The sequence below is a fragment of the Mandrillus leucophaeus genome, unplaced genomic scaffold (assembly GCF_000951045.1).
Source record: "Mandrillus leucophaeus isolate KB7577 unplaced genomic scaffold, Mleu.le_1.0 Scaffold2546, whole genome shotgun sequence".
Classification (NCBI taxonomy): domain Eukaryota; kingdom Metazoa; phylum Chordata; class Mammalia; order Primates; family Cercopithecidae; genus Mandrillus; species Mandrillus leucophaeus.
The window spans coordinates 24,353-45,507 of record NW_012102639.1 but is presented as its reverse complement, the minus strand read 5'-3'; the positions used below and the strand labels follow the sequence as shown (position 1 = coordinate 45,507).

General features: G+C 39.5%; 1 protein-coding gene across 1 annotated transcript in view; it reads left to right on the top strand.

The window, feature by feature from the left end:
• LOC105542272 (interactor protein for cytohesin exchange factors 1-like) overlaps positions 1–21,155 on the top strand; it is a gene marked incomplete at its 5' end in the record, with an annotated part of 51,059 nt that overhangs the window by 7,953 nt on the left and 21,951 nt on the right. The window contains 2 exons of the mRNA XM_011983735.1: positions 16,375–16,448; positions 17,932–18,003. Of these exons, the coding sequence (XP_011839125.1) occupies positions 16,375–16,448; positions 17,932–18,003 (146 nt within the window). The remainder of the gene's footprint in view (positions 1–16,374; positions 16,449–17,931; positions 18,004–21,155) is intronic.

The following is a 21,155-nucleotide window of genomic DNA, read 5'->3' as shown; positions in this document are numbered from 1 at the left end:
AAAAAAAAAAAAAAAAAAAGAAAGAAAAGTTTCTTCAGTGAAGACAATTCAAACTAACCATGTGAAATTGATGAACTTTTGGCCAACATATGTTCCTAGAATTTGTATTAGAAAGGAGGATGAGAAGGTGGAATGTTGACATGTCTAGACAGGGCAAAACGTGACATTTCTGCAGCTGTAGGTGACCGGTTTACCATAAGACAATGACTCATAGATCAAAGGGGTAAAAATACTTGCTTAGTTAACATTTGGAAACCTAAATGTTAGAATGATTGAGGAGTTTCTTGAATTCTGTTACTTCTGACATTGTAATTTCACATGCGTGGAAATCAATTTTTAAATGAGTATTTGGTTTATTTATTGTCTATAATGCATCATTGTGTTCTAACAATTATTTTCCTTTGCAGATCCTTGAATGTATTTCTAAAATAATAGTTCCCCTGTCATAGCTTTATGCCCACACTATCTGTAGTTGGGATAGGCAGTTCTCAATAACTTCTTGTTGCTAAGTCCATGTAATGTGGGAACAATTGCTCATGTTGACAATATTATTTTCCTTTAAATTCTTTCCAAACTTTTCAATATTAATTGTGAAACACCGAGAGCCAGGAAATGTTGGTTTCTTTTGTCTTGTTCTCAGAAGGCAGTGATATGCTTGGGCATTGCCAGAGTGAATGCCATGGTTGGGGTATTTTAGATGACAGTCTTCTTAGCTTACAGCAGTGAGGTGCCCACTCAGGGGACACAGCCTCCCTCTTTTCTCTGGTGGAGAGTGCATAGTACTTTTGTTGGTGTTTCCACAACTTCTCTCTTTTTTTTTTTTAAAAAAAAAACACAACAATATAGAATCCAACTTCTTGCCTTTTGGAAATTTAAAGTGACTGAAAAATGCTTTAAAAGATTATACAATAGGGTCAGCCATGCTGGCTCATGCCTGTAATCCCAGCACTTTAGGAAGCTGAGATGGGAGGATCACTTGAGGCCAGGAGTTTCAGACCAGTTTGGTCAACATGGTGAGACCGCATCTCTTAAAAAACAGCTAAAAATTAAAATAAAAATTGTAAAAAAGGTTATACAGTAGTGTGTGCTCATAGGAAAAATTTGAAAATAGAAGTAAGTGAAATAAAAAAAAGAAGACGGATATGGAAGCAAACAGAGATAAATAAATGATTTAAGATCATACAGGGTCGGCCGGGCGTGGTGGCTCACATCTGTGATCCCAGCACTTTGGGAGGCCAAGGCAGGCAGATCACCTGAGGTCGGGAGTTTGAGACCAGCCTGACCAACATGGAGAAACCCTGTCTGTATTAAAACAACAACAACAAAAACAAAAACAAAATTAGCCCGGTATGGTGGTGCATGCCTGTAATTCCAGCTACTCAGGAGAGTGAGGCAGGAGAATCGCTTGTATCTGGGAGGTGGAGGTTGCAGTGAGCCGAGATAGCGCCATTGCACTCCAGCTTGGGCAACAAGAGTGAAACTCCATCTAAAAAAAAAAAAATCATACAGCTTCCTACCACCATGGCATGAGTTTAGACATTTTGATGTATGTGTTTCCAAGCATTCGTTTCTATGTTTTACAAAAATAAAATAATATTATGCATGATGCTGTTGTCACTTGATTTTCTCACTAAGTAATACATAGAAACATATTTCCATATTGATACATATATATCCACAATATCATTTCTGATGGCTGTAAGAATTATATATGAATATATGATAGTTGATTTGCCAATGCGTAGAATGTAAAATCAAAAAAGCCTTTTATCCTGAAATCGTTTAAAAGAGTTAACAGGAAAAATAGTTAACAGAGTACATAAGTGCACACACACTAACTTAAATATAAATTAATATATATTGAATTGATGTTTATAGTGCATAAATATGTAAGTATTGGCACATATATGTATGTATATAAATATTAACATATATCTAGATATGCATGTGTATAAATATATGTATATGTGTGTGTATATAATTTGATCATTCTTGAAGCAAGCCGGCAGTAAGGTGGATTTCGGCAGCATGGTATAAAGGATATATGGCACCTGGATTCTAATCCTGTACTTTATTATGAGGTCTTGTAGCTCTAAGTCAGTGATGCAAATCTCTATGCATCTATTTTCTTGCAAGTAAATGTTGACCAAGAACACCGTCTCTATATTATTCAAAGCTACTTTGAGAAGATTGAATGCATCTAAAAGCAATGTTTAAAAAATCAAAGGAATGTATACAAAGAAAAGCAATGTGTTTGCCGAAACATTGAGATTTTAGGATGCAGAATAATTGTGCTAGGAATTTTCAGACACCAGGAATGGTTTCTCTCAGTGACTATGACCTGCCCTGTGTAGGAAAGACTAAAAATATACCTACCGACCCCATGTAAAGGATGATTTTAAGCTATAAGACAGGGGAATGGACTAGAAGACATTATGTACTTGTCAATACAGAGCTTTCCACCCTGGAGGAAGAGTTCAGGTAACTCATGAGTTAATGGTGAGAGTGTGGGCACATTTCCCAAGCAACAGAATGTGAAGTGGCCCATGGGATGAGCTGAACTTTTCATTAGGTTTGAGGATTTTCCTGAGAAGTCTTTATTTGAAGATTTACCATCTGTCTGGGGCAAGCTCTTTTAAGGGTCAGGTCCCAGCTGCCTCTTCTACAGACAAGCTAGACTCATCTGTCACTGTGCTGCTGTGCTTAATCTTCCATGGAGCATGTTTCAAGAAGATTTCAAAAGGAAACTATGCAGTGGAAAGTTTAAAAAATATTGATTATTTCTGTAAGGAGTCAGAATTTAGCGAAGCATGTTTGAAACAATGTCTTTAAAAAAGATGCAAGGAAAAGGCACGCTGCAGGGGAAGATATCCCCGGGCTCACAGTGTAGTATCTCTACATTCCCTTGAAAGAGAATTCACCCAATTTTAATTCTAGCCTGATTCTACCCTGATGCTGAGGCTCCTTGACAGCCTGGGCAAACCACCTACCATGTCTGGGCCTCGCTTCTGTGTCTGTTCAACAGAAACATGGATAGATATCTGTTACCTGTGGAAGAGATGGTGCTCATTAACAACCCGTCAGCCACTGATATTTTCACACCTTGAATCTTGTAAAACTTACCGTGGCAAATGCATTTTCATTTTTTACTGACAACGATTTCAGAGTAGTAGCTTTAAAAATAATTTTTTAAATGAAGTTTACCATTTTAGCCATTTTGAAGGGTATAGTTGAGTGGCATTAAATAAGTTCCAATTACTGTGCAACCGTCAGCATCATCCATCTCCAGAACTCTTTTCATCTTGCAAAACTGAGACTCTGTACCTATTAAATAATAACTCTTCATTCCTTCTCCTCCCAGTCCCTGGCAACCACCATTCTACTCTCTGTCTCTATGAATTTGACTACTGTAGTTCCCTCCTATAAGTGGAATCATACAGTATTTATCCTTTTATGACTGACCTATTTTACTTAGCATAATGTCTTCAAGGTTCATCCATGTTGAAACAGGTCTCAGAATTGTCTTCCTTTTTAAGCTGAATCCTATCCCATTGATGTGTGTACCACATTTTGTTCATTCATTCGTATTTGTTGACAGACACTTGGATTGCTTCTACCTTTGGGCTGTTGTGAATAATGCTGCTGTGAACATGGCCATACAAATATCTCTTTGAGACCCTGCTTTCAATTCTCTCGGTTTTATACCTAGAGGTGGAATTGCTGGATCATATGGTAGTTCTATCTTATTATTATTTTTTTTAAGGAACTACCATGCTGTTTTGCATAGTAGCTATACTATTTTACATTCCCAACCGTAGTACACAAGGGTTCCAGTTTCTCTACATCCTTACCAGCGCTTGTTACTTAATTAATTAATTATTTACAGTAAGCATCCTAATGGGTGTGAGGTACCATCACATGGTGGCTTTGATTTGCCTTTTCTTAATGACTATTGTCCTTGAGCAACTTTCACATGTGCTTATTGGCCATTTCCATATCTTCTTGGGAGAAATGTCTTTTGCCATTTTTGAACTGGATTTTCTTCATGGTGGTGGTGGTGATATATTTTAATAGTACACATGAAACTCATGAAAACGGTTTGAAGAGATTTGAAAGTTCCTGAAGTATTTGATAACTTCACATTGCATGAAGGCAAGATTATGTGGTGTGCTGACTGGGATTTTGAAAGAATTAACCTTGTCTTTTGTTTGTTTGTTTGTTTTTCTGAGACAGAGTTTTGCTCTTGTCGCCCAGGCTGGAGTGCAATGGTACGATCTCAGCTGACTGCGACCTCCGCCTCCCGGGTTCAAGTGATTCTCCTGCCTCAGTCTCCCGAGTAGCTGGGATTACAGGCACCCGCCACCATGGCTGGCTAATTTTTTGTATTTTTAGTAGAGACAGGTTTTCGCCATGTTGGCCAGGCTGGTCTCAAACTCCTGACCTCAGGTGATCTGCCCGCCTTGCCCTCCCAAAGTGCTGGGATTAAGGAGTGAGCCACCATGCCCGGCCTATGACTTCTAAATCTCCAATATTCAAGAGAATGCATCTGATTTTAAATTTTCTTAAATGGTGCTCCTTTATCTATTCTTCTCCAAACTCATGCAATAACCATGGATGGTAGATGAATTAGATAGCAAGAGATAAAATTTAGTCTGTAATGGTGAGATTTTATCAAATTTCTTACGATTCATTTAAAACCTTTCCTTCATATGTATTGTTTTCTTTCATTTTCTTGGCTACGCTGTTGCAGAGACCAGCCCATGTATGTGAAAACAATAGCACATTTGGGGTTTTAAAGCTTCCAAAAGAATAGGGCAGAGATGAGACTGAGCCGAAGCTAAGGTTTTTACACGGCAGAGAACAATTACACAACACTCTGTTAAATTTTGAGGTTTGCATCTTAATCGTTTTTGAAAATTACATTTCAGAAGGTAATTCCTATCTTTGTATGTCAGACTACCTGAAAGTTCACTAGTAACTTCATTTCACTTAAAATATGATTTTGCTCCGAGAGGACTCCTTACTTCAGAGCCCTTTCCCTCTTTCTCCATAAGGAGAGAATGAAAGATTGTAGTGGCTAGCTAGGAGAGGTGACTTACAAGGCATAGAACAGGTGCCAGCCACTTCTTGGTCACCAATCTAAATATGACGTAATGTGATAGTGAGATAGCCATATCGTCGGTTGACTTTTAGGAGGGAATATTAAGGAGGGATTATTGTGCTGAGCAGTTGGGCTGTTCTTGGGAGGGAATGTTTTCTGCAAGGGGAATAGCATCCTGGTTTAGGTTTCCCAGAAGCAGACTCTTAAGAAGAGGATTTGGGTGCTAGCAGTTTACTTGAGAAGTGACCCAGGAGATACTCGGAAAGGGAATAGAGAAGTGAGAGAGGGTAGAAAAGTTAGTTAATAAAGTTCTCCTTAGCAAGCAGGGTGTGACTGTGGGTAACCAAAGCTTCATCCTTCTGGGGAACCCTGGAAGCCTGTGAAAAACATGTACCCCAGAGTTTTCACACTAAGGGAAAAAGGAACTGGGATATTGATTTGTTTACCTATGTATTTTTCTTGTTTTAGAGATGGGGTCTCACTGTCATCCAGGCTCAAATGCAGTGGTGTGATCATAGCTCACCGCAACCTCCAACTCCTGGGCTCAAGCAATCTTCCTGACTCAGCTGCCTGCGTAGTTGAGGCTACAGGTGCACATAGTTGTGCTTCGCTAATTTTTGTATGTTTTTTAGAGAGACGTCTCACTATGTTGCCCCGGCTGGTCTTGAACTCCTTGCCTCAAGAGATCCTTCTGCCTTGGCCTCTCAAAGTGCTGGGATTACAGGTGTGAGCCATGGCGTCTGACCCAGCCGGGGGCATTTCTGCCCCAAGTCCCATTCGTTGCTGGTTGAGAGCTCGTCCCAGGGGGCAGTGATCTCTGAGGACTTCTGTACAGGTGAAAGAGTGGAATAGGGCAGCCAGAGAAGCTTTCCCCCAGTGAGATCCAGGTGCTGGTGCAGGAAGTCTTGCCAGTGTGCCCTGGGTGGTAAGGACAGCGCATGTGTCAGGGTCACTGAGAGTAAGTGATCTCCTTACTGCAGAACCCTTCCCCTCTTCCCCCTGTTGGAGCCTCAGTATCCCCAGAACCATCCTCATTAGCGTAATCAATTCTTTCCTTCTGTTTTTATAATCAATGCCAAGATTCTCTGGGTTCTGTAGGAAACTGGGCCTTTTTTCTAGCCAAAAACATTTACCAACTGTTGTCTATGTAGAATATCTATTTCTAGGTGTTTGTAAGAAAAAAGTCTCGCTCTGGATCTAAATCTAATTATATTCATAGGGTAATGTTCGCTAAACCCAAATGCAACAATATTTTAGTAAAAATACACCCCAAATAATACATGAAGAATATAGTAAGTTTACTAGCATTATTATTCTCTAAATAATCTAAAATGTTTTTTTCAACCATTAATCTGATGCAAAGAAAAGAGAGGAGAGCTGAGACACAGAAACAGCTAGTCGGAGGGCTCAGCTTACAGTGCACTCAGTCAAAAAACTTATTTTGCACTTTCGGAGGCTGAGGTGGGCAGATCACTTGAGGCCAGGAGTTTGAGACCAGTCTGGTCAATATGGCGAAAACCTGTCTCTATTAAAAATACAAAAATTAGCTGGGCATGGCAGCACGTGCCTGTAACCCCAGCTACTTGGGAGGCTGAGGCAGAAGAATCACTTGAACCTGGGAGGCGGAGGTTACAGTGAGATGAGATCACACCGCTGCGCTCCAGCCTGGGTGACAAGAGTAAGACTCCATCTCAAAAAAACAAAACAAACAAACAAAAAAAACACCTTATTTTACATTAATTTCAGGATCAGTCCTTCTCTTTTGTTTTCTTTTCACCCATTTTCCTGCTTTTCTAGGAACTAATAATAATAAATGCTTGGATTTTTTATAGCTTTAACAAATTTTACATTATTACACACATCTGTGTTAATTTCTATTTAGTCTGGAGAAGCTGGTTATAGCTGCTTATTCGCTGTGAGGACAGTGACTCACAGAAGTTAAGTACTCTGCCTGGGATGTCAGAGTATGTGGCTTGCATCGAGACATTAATTCCAAATCCAGGGTTGTTTATTTCTGTGCCATGTGTCGACTGCAGATTCTCTCCTTCTCCCATTTCAGTTCCTGAGCCTATTTGAGCTCTGAAGAATTTCTTCAGTCTTGTCTTTAGAATTATTCGACTGTTTGCTGGGTCCTGGTCTGAGTCCTGTCACTTTAATAGTACCACATTGGGGGTTCCCATGGTATAATGCCAGGCTAGCTTGGTGTTCTAGCTTCCAGCACTTGGCATGGGATGAATTTTCCTCTTAAGGTTGTGATCATAGTACTGCCTCACTGGCATATGCTTAGCACTCAATAAATGTTAGGTCTTATTATGTGTTACTCAAGATTATTATCTCTTAAAAGGATTCCAAGCACACTCCCTACTGTGTCTGCTTCTGATATCTACAAGAAAATAAAATACAGACATTTTTTCTTTCTTTTGGTGCAGTGCTTGTCACAGCCCGATGCTAATACGTGCAGCTCTCTGTGATAGTTGCAGAATGTAGATTGTGTTGGTGTGCTAATCTTCACTTTTCCTTTTCTGAAAGGAAGGGGCAGATGAGTTGCAATGCCATGGATGCTATTGTATGGAGAGAAGGAGAGAAGCTTTAGATTCTGTGCAATTTTAGAGGGGAAGAAAGGAAGAACCTACCAAGACTATGTAAAGATGATAATAACATGTCATTGCGAAGAGTACTTACTTAGCCTGTAAGCCATGAAGTATGTATAGTCAAAGTTCTGAGGCGTCTCAGAGCAGTGATTATTTGTGTAGTACTATGTCACCATCTTTACATTCAGTTAGGTTTGCTTCTATTTGTTTTTAATTTCGAGAATTGCTTTTCTTTTTCATGTTTGTTTTTGATTTAAAAAATCAATCATGTACCTGATTCCAAAGTCAAAACTGTAACAAGTTACAACCAAGTTAGTCTCCTTTGCATCTCTGTTCTCTATCCTCTTTCTTCCCCCTTTTCTATTTGTTTTTGGTTTATTTTTCCGTGTTTCTTTTCGCAAATACAGCAAGTGTGTATATTGAGCCAATCCCAGCCTCCTTTCTTACACAAAATTAGCATACATATATAGTACTGAACCTTACTTTTTCTCTCACTGTGTCCTAGAGATTGCTGTATGTGCTGTATGGCATTTTTCATAGTTATTCACTGTGTGTGGATACCACGGTGTATTCAACTGTCCCCTGATGATAGGCATTTGCATTCTTTGCAATCCTTTGTAAATACAAACAACGCTGCAATGCACATGTCATTCCATATATTCTCCAAGGTATAGTTAGGACAGATCCCAGAAATGGAATTTCTGGGTCAATGGGCAAGTGTGTTTTTGCTGATTATTATCCAGTTTCCTTCTGTTGAGTTCCATTTTGCATTACCACCAGCAATGTGTGAGAATGACGGTTTCTCCGTAGAACTAGAACTTTTACAGTGAATTTTAAACTATCTTTTCTTCGATCTCCATTTACTTTTACTTTCTATTTTAAAGAATATAATTCAGATTTCTCTAGTGGCCATGAGTGTGTGTGTAGTGTGAGAATCTAGTGACAACTGTTCTAAGGTGGCATGAGAATGGGCAGCTCAGCTCAGAGTTTAGACCTCATCTGTTTCCAATGCCCTGGGGGTTTTGGGGAATAACTGAGAAAACAATAGATTTACGTGGAGAAATGGAGACTTTTGCAGCTTCTCCTGATTCAGATAGTCATTGGGAAACCTCATTAAATTTGCTTAAGGTAATTTCAAGAATTTCAATTCTACATTCCCTTAAAAACACAAAAGTGTATTACAAAGAAATTTTTTTAGCTAATTTTTTTTCTTGAATTCAAGATTCTATTTAGGACCTATAATTTATTTAATAACAGGTTTTAGGGGAGAAAACGTTGCAATGAAAATATACATAGACTCTAAGGTGCCTTCTGATTTCAGAATTATTGAAGTGTAAAGAAATCAGGGTTTTAGAATTAAGGAACTATGGTTTCATTGAAAATAGAGAGAGAATATTACTTTTCATTTTTTAACCAGGAACTACATGACCGTTTCCTATATTACCATTCATCTGCTTCTGGCTTGGTCTTCTTTGACCTACTTAGACTCGGGAATACATGTCACTCTCATTTCTGCTGGTCAGCCTCTTCTGCTTTTCTGACATGTGTAGGTACCTAAGAAGTAATTTTGTATGTTTTCCAAAATACCTGTGGTACAAAAAGGCCAAATGTTATCATGGCAATGAACACTTATTTTTGCATTTAAATTCTAAAATCTGATGTCCTATTTTAGTTAATTTCTAAAAGACTTTATCTTTTTAGAGCAGTTTTAGGCTCACAGCAAAATTAAGAGGAAGGTACAGCTATTGCCCATATACTCCCTGCCCATACTCATGCACAACCTCCCCATCATCAATATCCCCATCTGCGTGGGAGATTTGTTATAATTGATGAGCCGACATTGGCACATCATTGTTACCCAGGCTCCATAGTTCATCCTGGGTTCACTCTTGGTGTTGTACATTCTATGGGTTTGGACAAATGTATAATGACATATATTCAGCTTTAAAAAAATACAGTATATTTTCACTGTCCTAAAAAGCCTCTATGCTCTGCCATTTAAATATTAAAATTTAATGTTCTATTTTAGTTAATTTTTAAAAATGTCTGAAGTATGGCAAACATTGCATGAAATATTTGTGTCTCCAAAATTCCTATAGTCCAAGCTTGAAACTATAGTTAAGATTAAACCATGGAGTATTGGAAATAGAAACCTAATTTGGTATCTGAAGTTTGAACAAATCATACTGAATCGTCAGTGGGATTGTCAGAAGCCTCCTATTTCACCTGCTTCCAAGTCTCACTGATGGCCAACTAGGAGAGATTTAATTTGCATATTATTCTCCAAACTTCCTCTGCACCTCATGTTTTTAAAAACAGCTGTATTAAGGTACATTTTATGTATCATAAAGTTCACACTATTCAAATTTGCAGTTCATCCATTTTTGGTAGATTTACCGAGTGGTGCAACCATCATAATAAAACAGTTTTAAATAATTTTTATTGTACCAATAAGATCCTCCATCCCTATTTACAGTTAATTCCCACCCCTAACCCCAGGCAACCACTGTCCTGCTTTCTGTCTCTATAGATTTGCCCTTTCTGGACATTTCATGGAAATGGAATCACACAGTCATAAGTGATCGCTTGTGTTTCACTTTCACTTAGCAGAATGTTTTCAGGGTTCATCCATGTTTCAGCAAGTGTCAGTGGTTTGCTCCTTTTCATGATTACATAGCATTTCATCATATGGCTGTGTCCTACTCTATTTAGTAGTTGATGGGCATTTAGGCTGTTTCCAGTTCTGGGTTATTACGAATAACGCTGCTGTAATGATTTGCACACAAACCTTTGCATGGACATTTGTATCCGTTCCTCTTGGGTAGATACCTAGGGGTAGAATTGTTCATTGGTGAGGTAATTATATGCTTACGTTTTTTAGAAACTGCCAAACTGCTGGGCGTGGTGGCTCACGCCTGTAATCCCAGCACTTTGGGAGGCTGAGGCAGGCGGATCACAAGGTCAGGAGATCGAGACTATCCTGGTTAAGACAGTGAAACCCCGTCTCTACTAAAAAAAATACAAAAAGTTAGCCAGGTATGATGGTGGGCGCCTGTAGTCCCAGCTACTAGGGAGGCTGAGGCAGGAGAATGGCGTGAACCCAGGAGGCGGAGCTTGCAGTGAGCCAAGATCGCGCCACTGCACTCAAGCCTGGGCAACACAGAGACAGACTCCATCTGGAAAAAAAAAAAAAAAGAAACTGTCAAACTTTTTCACACTACCTTTTGCATCTCATTTTAACACTTTATTGTCAGAGGAAAAAGATTATAGTTCGTTCATTCATTCATAAAATGTATTTATTTATTTTACATGTACTTATTCCATACCTTATAAATAATATGTATGAACAAAACAGTTATTACCTTCAGGGTACTCACAATCCATTGGAGAAGCAGACAAACAACCAGGTAACCAAACACAGTAAAAGGAATGTGTTTCTTCTGAATTTAAGACTAGATTTGGAAAGAGAAGTTTGCACAATGGCCAAAGGATGGGTTTGATACCTCTGGCAGGAGAACAAGTTTTTTATTACATCAGGATTTCGAGGGAAACTTGCAGGTACCCATATAGAACCTGGAGGAAACCTTTTTTTTTTTTTTTTAAATAGAGACAAGGTCTCCCTATGTTGCCTGGGCTGGTCTTGAACTCCTGAACTCAAGTGATCCTTCTGCCTCGGCCTCCCAAAGTGCTGAGATTACAGGCGTGAGCCACCCCATTTGGCCACCTGCAGGAAGCTTTTTAGAAAGTTAGGAATTGAAGAAGAAGGATCTCATTCAACAAACTCATTTTAGTTAATATAATAGGCAACAAGGGATCTGGAGAAGCGTAGGAGGAGGACAAGGAGGAGGAAGAGAAGAAAACTGTCATTCTCTCAGGATTTGCCCTCTGTGATTGTCATTTTTGAGGCCTTTTTTTGCAAGTCAAATAAGCAGGGACCATTTTTGACACAAATTATCTGATTTTGAATATAACTCAACTGTCTTCAGAGTACAAAAAAAAAAAGCTTCTGCTTTTAAAGTGATAATTTCCTGGGGAAACACTATGATGTTTTCACCCAAACTTATTTAGGCTCCTATTTAAGGGAATCTCAGCTGTTTCACTTATGCAGAAAAGGAATCCACCCAAATGAAGATTTACCGTTTATTTTTTACAATGATTAAATGTAATTAATTTACATTGATTAAATTTAATTAGTTAATTAATTTTTTTTTTAAGACACATTCTAACTCTGTCACCCAGGCTGGAGTGCAGTGGTGTGATCACAACCCATGACAGCCTCGACCTCTGGGCTCAGGTGATTCTCCCACCTCAGCCTCTCAAGTAGCTGGGATTACAGGCGTGTGCCACCATGCTCGGCTAATTTTTATACCTTTGCAGAGATGGGATTTCACCATGTTGCCCAGGCTGGTCTTGAACTCTTGGGCTCAAGTGATCCTTCCACCTTGGCCTCCTTACAGGCGTGAGCCACTGAGCCTGGCCAATTTTATTTTTAGACGAATAAAAATACTACTAAAAGTGTATGTGGGTGTGTTACATTTTTGTTGATTGATTTGTGTATCATCTCATTTGAGATAATTTATTGTACTGAAAATGAGTTTTCTAGAAACTAATCATGCCATAAATTGGGTGCTGATTCTAATTCAGCTTCATGGAACTATTGTTTTTTCTTTTTTTATTATTTTATTTTTTAATTGTTTTTTTTTGTTTCGAGACAGAGTTTCGCTCTGTTGCCCAGGCTGGAGTGCGGTGGTGTGATCTCGGCTCACTGCAACTTCCGCTTCCCGGTTCAAGCGATTCTCCTGCCTCAGCCTCAGCCTCCTAAGTAGCCGGGATTACAGGCATCCGCCACCATACCTGGCTACTTTTTGCAATTTTCAGTAGAGATGGAGTTTCACCATGTTGGCCAAGCGAGTCTCAAACTCCTAACCTCAGGTGATCTGCCCACCTTGGCCTCCTAAAGTGCTGGGATTACAGGCGTGAGCCACTGCGCCTGGCCAGAAGTATTGTTTTTCCTTTGTTTTTGATTTTTCTGTTTGTCTTTGGCTAAGTGGGGGAGGGGGAGAGATGAAATTGTGGAACTAATCAGGGCTTGATTATAAAGGGTCTAAATCCTCTGCTGAGGCATTTAGAGTTGACCCGAGGGCAACTGGACACCATGCAGGGTATTTAATCAGAACAGTGCCATGAAGAATGCTCATGATGTAAAGATTTGCTGTGACTCTGACTGTGATTTGGACACTAAATTTGATGAAAGGGCAGAATTACAGAGGAGGAGAATAGTTTAGGAGACTTTTGTAGTCATTCAACAAAACATTAAGGGTAAGTTGAAGGAGGCAGTAGGTAATGGATGGATTGAAGACCCGTGAGCAGATGCAGCAACAATACAACTTTGAGTTTACGTGCACGGGCACCCAGAAAGGAATGGAAGAGTTGGGGATATCTCTCAGATGTCCTGTTTCGGCAACTGGCTAGAAAGTGATACTGTTCACTGAAGTAGAGAACACAGGAGAAAGGTATAGGCATTTTACGAGTAAGATAATGAGTTTGATTTTGGATTTGTTACTCTTGCGGGGCCCATGGAATAGGCTTACTAGGCAACTGGAAATCTGGGACAGGAGTTCCTGGATTAAATCCCAGTTTGAGATACGGATTTTGGATATATGTAGACAGTGGTGATACAAGGTATGGGTTTTGGATATGTGTGTACAGTGATGACAGATGAAGCCATGAGGGTGTGTATGATCATCCATAGAGAGTTTTGGAACAAAAAGATAATAAGTCTGTGGACAGAACTCTAGGGAACTCTGACATTTAAGAAATAGACAGGAGAACAAGAGCCCTGAAAGAGAAGAAGGCATAGTTAGAGAAAAAAAGGGAGCAGCAGTAATGTGTTGTCAAAAACGCCACAACAGGAGGGTGGCTCCAGAGGGAGAAAGCAACTACAGCGCCACTTAGAGTTCAATTAAGTGAGGACTGAAAACAGTAGAGGGGATTTAGCAACATGGGCAGAGTTTTGGTCTCTACGGTTTCTCTGGAACATATGGAAATGAATGGGAGGAGGAAGTAGAAACAAATGCTGAGTCTAAGTGATTTTTTTCTTTCTAAATTAATTATGGAAATTTACATAAAAACGCCTTACCCTAACATAGATTCTTAAAATTGAGATGAAAGTCATACAACCTAACATTAACTACTTTAAAGTAAGCAATTCAGTGGCATTTAATACATTCACAACATCGTGCAACCTCCTCATCTATCTAGATTCCAAACATTTTCATCACCCCAAAAGGAAACCCCTTACCCACTGAGCAGTTGCTCCCTATTTCCTACTGCCTAGGCCCTGGGTAGCTACCCATTAGCTATGTTCTGTCTCTCTGGATTTCCACTTCTGGATATTTCCTATAAATTGAATCATATGAGAGATGAGCTTTTGTGTCTTGTTTCTTTCACTTAACATGAGGTTTTTGAGATTCATCCACATAGCATGTATTAGTACTTTATTCTTTTTTAAGGCTGAATAATATTCCATTGTATAGATACAGCACAATTAATTTATCCATTTATCTGTTAATGGGCATTTGGGCTGTTTCTACCTTTTGGCTGTTGTGAGTGCTTTGTGAACAGGGCTGCACATGTATTTGAGTACCATTTTTCAATTCCTTTGGGCATACATTTGAGCATCCGTAATCCAAAAATCCAATCCAAAATGTTCCAAAATCTGAAAGTTTCTGAGCACCAACATGATGCTCAAAGGGAGTATTTATTGGGTTTTGGATTTTCAGATTTGGGATGCTTGATTTGTTTGTACATGCAAATATCCCCAAATCAGAAAAATTCGGAAATATAAAACACTGACAGTTCCAAGCATTTCAAATAAGGGATACTCAGTTTGTAGATCTAAAAGTGGAATTGATGGGACCTAACATAGTTTTTCAAAACTATACTTTTTTGCAAGGTTGATTGAGAATCCACAGGAAGCACTGTGCATTGTACAGAAAGTTGACTTAGTCTGTATTCTCTGAATACCTTATATTCTCTTTGAGAATCCGCATCCAGTAATTAAGCAGCCTGTCAAGAGAGACGCTGCATATATATAATATACATATGAATGAATACATATTCATTCTGTATACACACATATGCATAAATAATGTTTAAAGAAGAGAGTACCCATTAGAATTAAGTTTTGAATTTTTTTTTTTTTTTAAGACAGAGTCTCACTCTGTTGTCGACACTGGAGTGCAGTGGCGCGATCTTGGCTCACTACAACCTCTACCTCCCAGGTTCAAGCTAACCTCCTGCCTCAGCTTCCCAAGTAGCTGAAATTGCAGGTGCCCACCACCATGACCAGCTAAATTTTTTTTTTTTTTTGTATTTTTAGTAGAGACAGGGTTTCACCATGTTGACTGGGCTGATCTTGAACACCTTACCTCTAGTGATCCACTCGTCTCAGACTCCCAAAGTGCTGGAATTACAGGCATGAGCCACTGCACCCAGCCTTGAGTTTTGAATCTTATAAGAAGAAGGCATTTCAGGTGAAGAATTTAGATGAGTTGAGTCACGTAAGAGAGAGAAGATGGGCATAGGGTTGGATGCTTCACCGTTTAATTTTTCCGAAGAAAAGAATGCAAGTTGCACTCTAGTTGACAATAAAGGAAAGAGCAGAATGATCAAGTAAACTAAAAGCACCCATGACACTAACTTAATAGCTAGCCGACTTGTAAAATTAAGATTGTATTTTCAAAATCCATTTTTACTCATCTCCCAGTAACCACAGACCCATTTACGTTTAATCTTGTGGATTCTATCTCTCTACTCAGAGACATCAGTGTAGATGCAAGAAGATTTGAATTCTATGGGTGACAAACAATCTAGCTTCATCGTGGCTCGGTTAAACTTTATTTGTAAAACACAGATTAACAAATTCTTAGAGAGGTGGGACAGTGATTATATTTCCTATACATGTTTTTGCTGATGTAAAGTGACATTTATGCTATGTCCTCATAAATGTAATTTTCTTCTACAGTCTTTTCTTTGTAGAAAGAATCCCCAGGAATCAACGATGGGACTGAGGTTCTGAAAGATGTAGCTCTGTGATTTAATCCCCAAGGCCCTGTCTACAGACTTGGGAGGGGAAATAATGTGTGTTGAGTGACTGTTAGCTGTTTTGTTTATCTGAGCTCATTTAAGTCATAACAACCAGTAAGTGGTCGATCCATGATAGGAGTGCAGATTTGCTAACTCCAAAGTCAGTGCTCTGGGCACCATATATATCAAGAATGCTAGTTAGGTTTCTTCCTATGTGCTAGCTGACTAGAGTAGTAGGAATAGAAGATGCTGTGGATGCTGATGGGCTCAGCAGACATAAGACTCTGTTTGGTTAGCTATGTTTTCCACAGAGACAGGAGGCGGATGGAGGCAGGTCCTATGCCTGCCATATGGTGACCATCCCTAAGCTGTGTCATGTCATGTCACTTCTCATGGAAAGATTCTGGGTGGCTTATCAGGAGAACATTAATTTTTCTCATGAACTGTGTATCTGGGACACCTCCATGGTGATTCAGGGTGGTATCTCTTGATTCTCCCTCATTTCATTTATACCATCCCTATTCCATGTATCTCAATACACTAATCCCCAGGATTGATGCATTCATTCCTATTTGTGGTATGTGTTTGTTTCAGGCAGAGAAAGCTGATGGATTTGTCAACCTGCCTGATTTCACTGTGGAAAGAGCATCCGAATGCAAGAAAAAGCAGTAAGTTGTCTCTCATCTTCCACAGAACTCTGAGCCAGGATACTATCTCTTCATGATGTTCACCAAGTGATATGGTGATTTAGAAGTGAGTGAAGGTAACATCGGAATGTCTGAGATTTTGGAGCGTTATGGGTTGGCACCCTACATAGAAATAGAAGCATTTAACCTCTCATTTTCTGGAATTTTTGTTTTGTGGAGCAGATGGATTTTAAAACCCCCATGAAGCCTTGGCATGGACTGTTGCTGATGACTGTGTCTGTGATGGAGTAAAACCCCTCCAGGACTGGCAGGGAGGTCACATGTCAAGCTTCAGTTCTAGTAAAGAAAAGAACAAGCAGTTAAATAGGACTCACCCGAGTTGCAGATATGCCAGCAAGACCAGTTTCTCTTTCTTAGTTCATGGGGTTAATCAGATGCACCCTTGGAATTGAATTTTCTGAGATGTCTTAAGCTTAGAGATGACACTCTGATCTAATTTAAATCCAAAAGATTTGAGAACTGACAGGGACCAAAAAAAATCACCAGCTCATGGTCCTGGTTTTCCTGAGAAGGAAACAGCCCAAAGAGTCTGTGACCTCCTTAGATCTTGTGAGAGGGCTGGCTGTAAACCCAGGTATCTAGACTTTCATTCAAGTGCTCCTCCCATGATAGCAGTCTGCTATATTTTGCATATGTGACCATTTTCACCTTTTTCTTATTATTCCTTCTACCTTTGACATCTTTTCCAGTCTTATCCGAAGGGGGCCTTCCTTTTTGTCCTATGTTACTCGTTGCAGCAATTGAGTACTTTTAACAAGATTAGTAAACTGGTGTTAACTTTACATCTTTGCCTCTGTGGTATGGTTGCACACGTCCAGTGTTGATTCTTGTGGTTTGAAAAGGACTGGCTATTTACAAAAACCCTGACCTGTGCTGTGCTGCAGGACTTCCTGCCTAAAGGTTAAAGTGGAAGCACTTCTCGTTTGTTATCTTCAATGTTTTCTACTTTTCTTTTATACTAAAGTCTATTTCATATTTCTCCTTTACTAACAAAGGGTGCCTTGGATAAGATTTCTGATGTGTTGCTGTGGAGTGGATGTTCCATACTTGATTATTTTCCTATAAAAATTCTTCTGCATATTTGGTTGAAAGTGAAGAAATACCTTGCTTGAAGTAGTTGTTCTGGGTATTTTGAAGTGACATTTCTATCACTTTAAAATTGAATTTATTGTATCTTTATAGCAAAGCAGTTAGCAAGTGAGAGGAAAAGGATATGCCTATATATTTTAAATGTTCTGGATATTCTGACATAAAAAATTTACTCTCAGTTCCCTATACAAACTAGAGACTAGACATAGGTATTTAATATTACTAAATTATTTTTTGTAAATTTATGAAGAAAGCAGACAAGTTTACGAAGCTTATATTTTACTGATTTACTTTCAGACCCATTGTTGACTATAAACACTAATTTTTTATGTGTTTGTGCTTTTCCTCCTTCAAGTGCTTTTAAGATCAGCCATCCACAGATCAAGACCTTTTATTTTGCAGCTGAGAATGTGCAGGAAATGAATGTGTAAGTAGAGGAAACTGGTTAACCCAATCCTTAATAGGAGTATACTTAACTTTGGTTAGGCGTTGGAATTTTAATCAAATGTTCATATCAATTATTGTTTTATTTATTTCTGTTACTTTAAGGATTAATTTATTTAGCACTTACAATACCTTCGTTCTTCTCTAGTATTTGGAAACAGTTTGCAGAATTACGCGTATCCAAGTGACTATTTTAGGAAGAGGCTGTACAGTTCCTCTCAGGGAACCACTAAGTAGAGAAAGGAGTAGACAGAAGTCATTAAAGAACATGTTAAAAAGAGAATCAGCATCACAAGGAGAGAGGCTTGAAAGTATTATGTAACTGATCTTGCAACTTTCAGAATTCTACATGCAAAATATCTCTATAGCATTTAATATATGCTGTGTGATTGTCGTGATGATTCATGTATTTATCACTTCTCCATGTATTGTCCCGAACATTTTGCAAAATGTCTTTGCTCAGAGTACATTGAACTTAAAATTGTAGATCCCTAGCTCCATTTGCCAGGTGGTCTGTGAAAATAAGTGGGTTGTGTGCAGAGTACAACCTGCTCTACACACAGTCAGGTGTGATCACCATAGCTGTTATTCATTCATTCATTTATTTATTTTTGAGACAGAGTCTTGTTCTGTTGCCCAGGCTGGAGTGCAGTGGTGTGATCTCGGCTCACTGCAACCTCTGCATCCTGAGTCTGAATGATTCTCCTGCATCAGCCTCCCGAGTTACAGGCATGCATCACCATGCCCAGCTAATTTTTTGTGTTTTGGTGGAGACAGGGTTTCACCATGTTGGCCAGGCTGGTCTCGAACTCCTGACCTCAAGTGATCCACCCACCTCAGCCTCCCAAAGTGCTGGAACTACAGGCGTAAGCCACCTCACCTGGTCAGCAATGGCTATTTGAATCAGGCTGTGTTTGAGGTGCTGACTGGAGGTATCAGAAGGCATTCTATTTAATTTAGCCATATTTTCAGAATTCTTAGTGTCTCTTATTATTTCAAATGACCAATTGAAAATATGTTTATGGAACGCCTACCACGTGCCCCATTGCAGCAGATGGTGGGCAATGGCAATGAAAAAACCACACATAATTCCTCCATTCATAGAGCTCACGCTTAATCTGTTTTACCTATAATTATTTCCTTGCCTATCTGCCCTATGTAGTTCTCTTTGCTCTCTTGCTCTAGAAACATGAAGGAAAAGAGCAACTGTCTTTCACTAAACATGTGCATGGGCACGCACGCGCGCGCACGCACACACACACACACACACACACACACACTCTCTCTCTCTCTCTCTCTCCTTCAGTAGCTTTGTCCAGCTAGAAGGGTTCTCATCTATCCCCTATCTTCACCTCCCCAGCATCACCCTCCAGGTGAGGACAGAATAGTTTTGTACTGTAGAAAGTTGGGAAGCCCTGTGTTAGAAATAACAAGGCAAGGAACTGACAGTTGAGTCTTCCAAACAAAGCTTTGATTTACTTGGACAAAGAGAGAATTTGTTTCTACCCTTTTTCTAGTTTTAGCTTTTTTCTCCCCTTGGTTTTCTTAAGCATCTGAGAAAAATAAGAACAGATACACGAATGGAGAGGATGTTAAAATCTCTACATCAAAGCTCTTTACTTATTTTTTTTTATTTGCATCAGTTGCTAAATCCTGTTGGTTAGCAAAGCCCTTGCTGTGTAAGTGGGATGTGGAAGGCACAAGGTCTTGCCCACTAGCACTTGGAGCCCTGTGATAGTGAGGTCAGTCCGCCGCTGAGCCTCAGTTCATCCCAAATGGTCCTTTCTGGTCCTGAATGGCAGTGAAACAGTGCTGCCCGCCTCTCCGCTGCTCAATACCTCCTGCTGTCCTGGCTGTTCTTTAAAAGCGCCTTGCAGCTCCAGCTTCCATCCCTGGCCTGTCCTTCCCACTCATTCTGTGACTGATTCCTTGCAAGTAGTTCTCCTCTCTCCAGCAAGAGGTGAGTGATACAGAGTAGCAGAGAAACCATTGATTCTAAGTGCTTTGTTTGTTACCTAGTGAATTTCTCCTCCTACACAGTAAGGTGCATTTTTAAACCAATGTAAGTGTGAGACCCTTCCATGTTTTTCTGAATCGGCTGTATTTCATGCAGGTGTGCTCTGTAAATCCCACATCCCCCTCCTCACTACCCCAGTGTTTATTTACATTTCCAGTTTATTTACCTTCCAATTGTATGTTCTCCCTTTGCAGAAACCTACCTAATGGTAAGTAGAGTTGCATGGGTAGATATGATAGATATACTTCATCCTGTTGGCTGTGAAATCAAAGTCTTTCACAGTTACCATTGTCAAGATCTTATCGCCAGTCTGCTATGAAGATCTGTTCATTTTACTTGAAATTCTTTTAGGGGTTATCTTTCCAGCTGACAAACAAGATGCAAATTGAAATTTGAACTTAAGGTGTCTGGACTCCACGTTTTCGAATCTCTTAGTGACCTTTAGACTCGAAAATTGTCCATCCGGCTAAATGGTCCATTTTGTCTGGGCCTGAAATCTGTAATAATTTCTCATGTTTATAATATCATTATAGAGTTTCATTATTCTAAAAACGACTTTTCTAGTAGCCAACAATGCAACTTCTCCCTTCTCCCACAAGATTATGCAGATGACAGAGATTTACTTTGCAATAACACATGAAGAATGTCCCTTCTTACTGATGCAGCCGGTTTAAGCCAGGAAATAACGTATCTGGGTATTACTTGGTAAGATGAGAGGTGTGGGGGAGGGAGTGGGTAGCGTTTGGAGTGATGAGTCCTTGTTTTAGAAGTTTCTCTCCCTGGGCAACTGCATTTCTGGATGGTGACATTTCTCTCAGGGACGATGAAGGGAAATGTAATTAAGTTTAGTAGAAGCTCCGCATGTTCTAGTGAGTCTCAATTTAAAAGTATAGGGGTAAGTAATTAAGGGTAATGAAAGAGTTGGTTTCTCAGCAAAGATGGGAGCTGCCTTTCTCAGACACTGTGGGAAGAATGCTCTTGTTTTGTACATCAATTTCTTAACACTTGTTCTCCTCCAACACACACATTCACGTCAAATTAATATACAACAGACTCCCAGGAAACATCTGTCATTTTCTTTTATGTAAATATAAGTCCTTTTGTGCATCCATCTGCTT